Genomic DNA, 7,982 nt, shown 5'->3' with positions numbered 1-7,982 from the left:
AAGTCAAATGTGCCAGAACAGAAGGGCAGTTGTCAACTCTTGTGTTCAGACAGCCTTACCTCCCCTGTCATCTATTTATCAAAAAGCTGGATACAAATGAAGAAAGTTTTTAGTCATCTTTATCAGCAGAGTGTCAGAGTTTAGCCAGTGTAGAAGGTTGAGCACCATTTACACTCCCCTCCAGTTGGTTGAAGATCTGCTGAGCCGTGTCTGTTGTGGCCATGACCTCTGACATGTGGGGGGAGGTCACATGACCAGGGCTGCTGACTGAGAACATTCTGGGAGCTTCCATCTTGACAGGGGATGATAAAAAGTAGCCCAGCTTGAAGTTTTCAGCGCTGAAGAATTTAGTCCCCATCCTAAGTGGTGAGGTCTGAAAATATCAGAGGTCTGAGAATTTGGTCCCCTTCCCAAGTTGTGAGGTCTAAGAATTTGGTCCCCTTCCCAAGTTGTGACTGTGAGGTCTAAGAATTTGGTTCCCATCTAAGAATTTGGTCCCCATCCTAAGTTGTGAGTTTTGAAAATATCCGAGGTCTGAGAATTTGGTCCCCTTCCCAAGTTGTGAGGTCTGAAATTGTCAGAGGTCTAAGAATTTGGTCCCCATCCCAAGTTGTGAGGTCTAAGAATTTGGTCCCCCTCTCACCTTAAGACCAGTCCACCAAGCTTTGATGGCTGCAGTGATCCTGTCTACCCTGCCATGATGTTCACTCTTGTGGGGTAAGGACACAGGCTTCTCCTGCATGTGTTTAATGTTTGATACACAGATACAGGAGTCTACACATGACTGTCACAGATACTGGAGTTTACACACAACTGTTACAGATACTGGAGTCTACACAGAACTGTCCCAGATACTGGAGTCTACACAGATACTGGAGTCTACACAGTACTGTCACAGATACTGGAGTCTACACAGATACTGGAGTCTACACAGATACTGGAGTCTACACAGAACTGTCCCAGATACTGGAGTCTACACAGATACAGGAGTCTACACAGTACTGTCACAGATACTGGAGTCTACACAGTAATGTCACAGATACTGGAGTCTACACAGAAAAAACTATCACAGATACTGGAGTCTACACAGATACTGGAGTCTACACAGTACTGTCACAGATACTGGAGTCTACACAGTACTGTCACAGATACTGGAGTCTACACAGAAAAAACTATCACAGATACTGGAGTCTACACAGATACTGGAGTCTACACAGTACTGTCACAGATACTGGAGTCTACACAGTAATGTCACAGATACTGGAGTCTACACAGTAATGTCACAGATACTGGAGTCTACACAGAAAAAACTATCACAGATACTGGAGTCTACACAGATACTGGAGTCTACACAGTACTGTCACAGATACTGGAGTCTACACAGAAAAAACTATCACAGATACTGGAGTCTACACAGATACTGGAGTCTACACAGTACTGTCACAGATACTGGAGTCTACACAGTAATGTCACAGATACTGGAGTCTACACAGAACTGTCACATATACTGGAGTCTACACAGAACTGTCACATATACTGGAGTCTACACAGAACTATCACAGATACTGGAGTCTATACAGAACTGTCTTAGATACTGGAGTCTACACAGAACTGTCCCAGATACTGGAGTCTATACAGAACTGTCTTAGATACTGGAGTCTACACAGAACTGTCCCAGATACTGGAGTCTACACAGAACTGTCACATATACTGGAGTCTACACAGATACTGGAGTCTACACAGATACTGGAGTCTACACAGATACTGGAGTCTATACAGTACTGTCCCAGATACTGGAGTCTACACAGAACTGTCTTAGATACTGGAGTCTACACAGAACTATCACAGATACTGGAGTCTACACAGTACTGTCCCAGATACTGGAGTCTACACAGAACTGTCCCAGATACTGGAGTCTACACAGATACAGGAGTCTACACAGAACTATCACAGATACTGGAGTCTACACAGAACTGTCCCAGATACTGGAGTCTACACAGAACTATCACAGATACTGGAGTCTACACAGAACTATCCCAGATACTGGAGTCTACACAGAACTATCACAGATACTGGAGTCTACACAGATACTGGAGTCTACACAGATACTGGAGTCTACACAGATACTGGAGTCTACACAGATACTGGAGTCTATACAGTACTGTCCCAGATACTGGAGTCTACACAGAACTGTCACATATACTGGAGTCTACACAGAACTGTCACAGATACTGGAGTCTACACAGAACTGTCCCAGATACTGGAGTCTACACAGAACTATCACAGATACTGGAGTCTACACAGAACTATCCCAGATACTGGAGTCTACACAGAACTATCACAGATACTGGAGTCTACACAGATACTGGAGTCTACACAGATACTGGAGTCTATACAGTACTGTCCCAGATACTGGAGTCTACACAGAACTGTCTTAGATACTGGAGTCTACACAGAACTATCACAGATACTGGAGTCTACACAGTACTGTCCCAGATACTGGAGTCTACACAGAACTGTCCCAGATACTGGAGTCTACACAGATACAGGAGTCTACACAGAACTATCACAGATACAGGAGTCTACACAGAACTATCACAGATACTGGAGTCTACACAGAACTGTCCCAGATACTGGAGTCTACACAGAACTATCACAGATACTGGAGTCTACACAGTACTGTCACAGATACTGGAGTCTACACAGAACTGTCACAGATACTGGAGTCTACACAGAACTGTCCCAGATACTGGAGTCTACACAGAACTGTCACATATACTGGAGTCTACACAGATACTGGAGTCTACACAGATACTGGAGTCTATACAGTACTGTCCCATATACTGGAGTCTACACAGAACTGTCTTAGATACTGGAGTCTACACAGATACTGGAGTCTACACAGATACTGGAGTCTACACAGTACTGTCACAGATACTGGAGTCTACACAGAAAAAACTATCACAGATACTGGAGTCTACACAGAACTGTCCCAGATACTGGAGTCTACACAGAACTGTCACATATACTGGAGTCTACACAGATACTGGAGTCTACACAGATACTGGATTCTACACAGATACTGGAGTCTATACAGTACTGTCACAGATACTGGAGTCTACACAGAACTATCACAGATACTGGAGTCTACACAGTACTGTCCCAGATACTGGAGTCTACACAGAACTGTCACAGATACTGGAGTCTACACAGATACTGGAGTCTACACAGATACTGGAGTCTACACAGATACTGGAGTCTACACAGTACTGTCACAGATACTGGAGTCTACACAGAACTGTCACAGATACTGGAGTCTACACAGTACTGTCCCAGATACTGGAGTCTACACAGAACTGTCACAGATACTGGAGTCTACACAGATACTGGAGTCTACACAGATACTGGAGTCTACACAGTACTGTCACAGATACTGGAGTCTACACAGAACTGTCACAGATACTGGAGTCTACACAGATACTAGAGTCTACACAGAACTGTCCCAGATACTAGAGTCTACACAGAACTGTCTTAGATACCAAGTCATTCTTTGTTGCACACTACTGTCCCTGATACTTTGTTACATAATGCTGACTGTAAAGAGATGTACAAATCTGCCTCATCAACTTACAGAATCTCCGTCCAGCGCTATAAGTTGTCTGGCTGATAGCTGGCTAAGCTTGCTGGCCAGGATAGTGGCGGCAGTCAGGGCAAGATCTCCTACTACAAGAATCTGTTGGGTTAAAACGTGGTGGTAGCCACTGGTAAAACAAGGTGGTAGCCACTGGTAAAACAAACAAGGTGGTAGCCACTGGTAAAACATATGTGGTAGCCACTGGTAAAACATGGTGGTAGCCAATGGTAAAACATGGTGGTAGCCACTGGTTAAACAAGGTGGTAGCCACTGGTAAAACATGGTGGTAGCCAGTGATAAAAAACGTGACAAAAGGGCCAGTAGTTATAGAGTCTAAGTCAAATAGTGTTCTAAAAATTAGGCTCTTGGCAAAAAGCCTGTGACTGATTGATGCTTATGTTGACATAAGGATGCCTGCAAATATTTCTCTAGGACAAAATGGTCCTTCTTTCTTGTTCCACATTTAACCAGGCAGTAAATAATTGCATAAAAAGTTTTTTTTAGCATACTTTTTAAGTATCTGTGTGAAAACTTTTCAGCTCAATTTTAGTTCTTTCTACATCACCTCATTCTTTTTTGATGATACTAATTCTTTTGTCATTTTTAAATTTAATTTTCTGTTGAAACTTTAAGTATAAAAAGTTAAAGAAATAAGTTTGTTGCATCAATCATAAAAATGTAAATCTGTATGAGTGTAACATCACACAGCTACTCGATGTGTCGCCCCGCCCCCCCCCCCCCCCCCCCCGATGTTTGATCGCCACTTTTAACCATTGACCTACTTTTGTCACCACTTTTAACATTTGACCTACTTTTGTCACCATTTATAACACGACCTACAAGTGTCTCTACCTTAGGTTATTGACATTGCCCTAGATGTTTGATTGCGCCATCCCTGTTGTGTGACCTACTTGTGTGTTGCTCAGGTTCCGACCATCCAGCATGTTGCCCATGTTGTGCATGTAGATGACCAGACTGACCAGTGTCTGGAACTGCCCATCAGACGAGCCCCAGGGCTTGTACTCTCGTCTGTTTAAGATGACCACAATAAGTTGAGGAGCTTCTGGCATCTCTTGTAAGTCTCGGTGTTTAGACACACCTGCTTGAGTGGGAGGAAAACATCCAGTTTTGTTTATCTCATGTAGAGCTCACCTCATCACAATGTGTTCTAGTTGTTCTAGTTCACCCCAACAAAAGTTCTTCTAGTTGACCCCAACAAAAGTTCTTCTAGTTGACCCCAACAAAAGTTGTTCTATGAGTGATCTAGTTTACTTTACCCTAACAAAAGTTACACGTAGATGAGCAAACGTCGTTTACCTTGCACCAAAGGGAATGAACAGTCTTGTATCTCCATTTCTAGCTCGTCAAGATCATCCGTACCATCAGCATGTAATGTCAGCGACAGTGGCTGGTGAATTAAGGCTCGTCTAGTTACTATCAACGTTATGCTAAAAGTTTCTTTCATGGGGGGGGGGGGGGGGGGGTTGAGAGAATGGTACAGCTGTAGTAGCATATTCACTGCCCTCATTCCCGATAAAATATACTCTATACCCTATAGATAAATCTTTAAAACAATTTCCACCCGCCCTGAGAAAAATGTCTGAAAGGAACACTGTCTGAAGCCAGCCAACAAACTGTATAATTAGAACCTAAGATTCTAGTGAATAATTCTAGACAGTGCAATGCATGGAGGTTCCGAAAAAATAGGCAGCCCATACGCTATACTTACACATCTTTAATCGTTTTAAATGTTTAGAAAAAGGAAATATAATCGTTTACGTTTTTGGTTATTTACATTTTTGCAGTTAACTCCCCTACTTCGTTGTTTCGTTATTTACTGAATGAATAGAGCACATACTATATATTATTATAGTAGCCTCAGCTTTTAAATACACTAAATATAAGAAATTAAAAGTAATTTATTATTAATTTGTTTTCTTTGATAGAAGAATTAGTCACTCGTGATATCCCTTACATATTTTAGCGACCAACGCTTTAACTAAAGAAAAATTAGTTTTACTATTATTATTATTTTCAGTACCTTTAAACTTTAAAAGATTTTTATTATAATTTTTTTTAAATTTTTTTATTTTCGACTGTTCATTAATTAAATCTAGCTGAGGCTTAACTACATAGGCTACGACTGTTCAATAAGAGTCCCGCGAATCTTAGAGAAAAACTTTCTATTGCAAAAGTCCCACGAATCTTAGAGAAAATCTTTCTAACGCAAGTCCCACAAATCGAATGCAAAAGTCCCACGAATCTAATGCATGAGCCCCTCGAATCTAAATGCAAGAGCCCCACGAATCTAATGCAAGAGCCCCACAAATCTAATGCAAAAGTCCCACGAATCTAATGCAGGAGCTCCACGAATCTAATGCTAGAGCCCTACAAATTTAATGCTAGAGCCCCACAAATTTAATGCAAAAGTCCCACGAATCTAATGCAAGAGCTCCACGAATCTAATGCAAGAGCCCCACAAATCTAATGCAAGAGCCCCACGAATCTACTCTACCTCGTGCCTGACCCGTCACCCACCTGATGTCGCCCGAAGACCGATCCGTTGGCTACTTGACTGACCAGTAGCAGGTTGGCCAGTGGGTCTTCCAGACACAAACAAACGGACAGACATCTGCTGGCTGTAGCTGCCATTGTCTGCAACACAAGACATTCGTCTCTCAGTATCAGGGACGGCATTAGCTGTTTTGGTTTGTCACCGGTAATAATTAAAAATTTGACGGAATCAAGAGAGTAAGATCCAATACCTTTGTATGCAAGTTTGTCCACCTACCTGAAGCGATAGTTACGTTATTGGTATTTTCGAAACCGGAAACTTCCAGAAAAGTCAGGTCACTCAAAATTTTAGGGTGATCAACGTATAAGATCTTATAAAGGATATTGTACTTTGTCGTGTGATAATGGAAATAGCGTAAAGTACCACTTCCGGTTACCGGAAGTAATTCAAAAGCGTATAGAACTTTATGCATACAATCTGATACTTAAATTTAAAGTATTGTCCACCTGACTTTAACAGTACTAAAGTTATTGATTTTTGAGAAACAAGAAGTAGAGTAAAAAATCACTTCCGTATACCGGAAATCGTTCAAGAGTTGATAGAAAACTACATGTTTGGTAGACTGTTTATACTTGAAATTTTGTCGTCATCCTAACTGAAACGTTACTCAAGTTAACGTGTTCACATATACACCGACGAACCGGGTTGCTAATTTTTTTTTTTTTTTTTTTTTTTTTGGCACCGGACGTCAAAATAAGTCGATATCACGTTTTAGATTTGTGCATGATTACAATATTTCCTTAGTATTTCTTATACGATAAAGTAGGGAGGTGAAAAACGGCGAAATCTGTCAAAATATCAGTGAAATATTCAGCAGGATTACAATACTTCCTCGACACACTGTTGACGAGAAAGTAAAAAGCATCGGTCTTCCAGCCGTAACCAACATGTTCTTTAATTTATCCACTCATTATTTACACTTTATGGGCACGGGTTTCCTGCTTAGGGCTAGTGGCCAAAATTTATTGTGGCCAAATTGTCCGAATGAACTGCCCCCTCCTTCCATCTAGTCAAACTAAATGTAAATCTACTTACTTGGAGCAAGCAGGGAGTCGACAATGTTTACAACCAACCTTTGTTACCCGAACTTTGACCCCGCGAACCATGGGCTAAATTTACCAGTAAGGGGAGTTAATTATTGCCAAGCTTCAATTGTGGCGGTCGATAAACTGGTGGGGCTATCTGTAGGAGCTATCAGACACCGTCCGCGCGAAGGTTTGTCATTGTCACACCCCCCCCCCCCCCCCCAAATATTTCTATTAGGCATCTGCCCCCCCCCCCCCCCTTTTTGAGTAAGTCCACCGTCCCGCCACCATCTGACGAAAAGTTAAAAATGTCTGAATGAAACCCCACTCGCCCACAGGTAGAACAGGAACCTTGAACAACTTTAAGTTCAATGTCATGTCTGTCTAGTTTATGTTCACATGCCCAATGCCATGTCTGCCTAGTTCATGTACACATACCCAATGCCATGTCTGTCTAGTTCATGTACACATACCCAATGCCATGTCTGCCTAGTTCATGTACACATACCCAATGCCATGTCTGCCTAGTTCATGTACACATACCCAATGCCATGTCTGTCTAGTTCATGTACACATACCCAATGCCATGTCTGCCTAGTTCATGTACACATACCCAATGCCATGTCTGTCTAGTTCATGTACACATACCCAATGCCATGTCTGTCTAGTTTATGTTCACATGCCCAATGCCATGTCTGCCTAGTTCATGTTCACATGCCCAATGCCATGTCTGTCTAGTTCATGTACA

General features: G+C 42.0%; 1 protein-coding gene across 3 annotated transcripts; it reads right to left on the bottom strand.

Annotated features, from left to right (window-relative positions):
• Positions 1-10: 10 nt before the first annotated feature.
• LOC131956090 (uncharacterized) lies at positions 11-7,329 on the bottom strand. 3 transcript variants are annotated; one of them, XM_059320487.1, is made up of 7 exons: positions 7,245-7,318; positions 6,173-6,289; positions 4,952-5,042; positions 4,546-4,736; positions 3,632-3,733; positions 644-736; positions 11-373 (listed from the first exon to the last, which is right to left on the bottom strand). In XM_059320487.1, the coding sequence occupies exons 2-7, from the start codon at positions 6,284-6,286 to the stop codon at positions 134-136; spliced, it is 831 nt and encodes a 276-aa protein (XP_059176470.1). In that variant the 5' UTR covers positions 6,287-6,289; positions 7,245-7,318; the 3' UTR covers positions 11-133. The 3 variants fall into 3 exon arrangements, with proteins under 3 accessions (XP_059176470.1, XP_059176471.1, XP_059176472.1); XM_059320488.1 differs by having other exon boundaries at positions 4,546-4,733; XM_059320489.1 differs by lacking the exon at positions 6,173-6,289 and having other exon boundaries at positions 7,245-7,329.
• Positions 7,330-7,982: the final 653 nt, after the last annotated feature.

Source organism: Physella acuta, unplaced genomic scaffold (assembly GCF_028476545.2).
Source record: "Physella acuta isolate Inbredline_101_S28 unplaced genomic scaffold, ASM2847654v3 ptg001126l, whole genome shotgun sequence".
NCBI lineage: Eukaryota > Metazoa > Mollusca > Gastropoda > Physidae > Physella > Physella acuta.
Note: the sequence above shows the minus strand (reverse complement) of the source record. Positions and strands in the feature narration are given on the sequence as shown.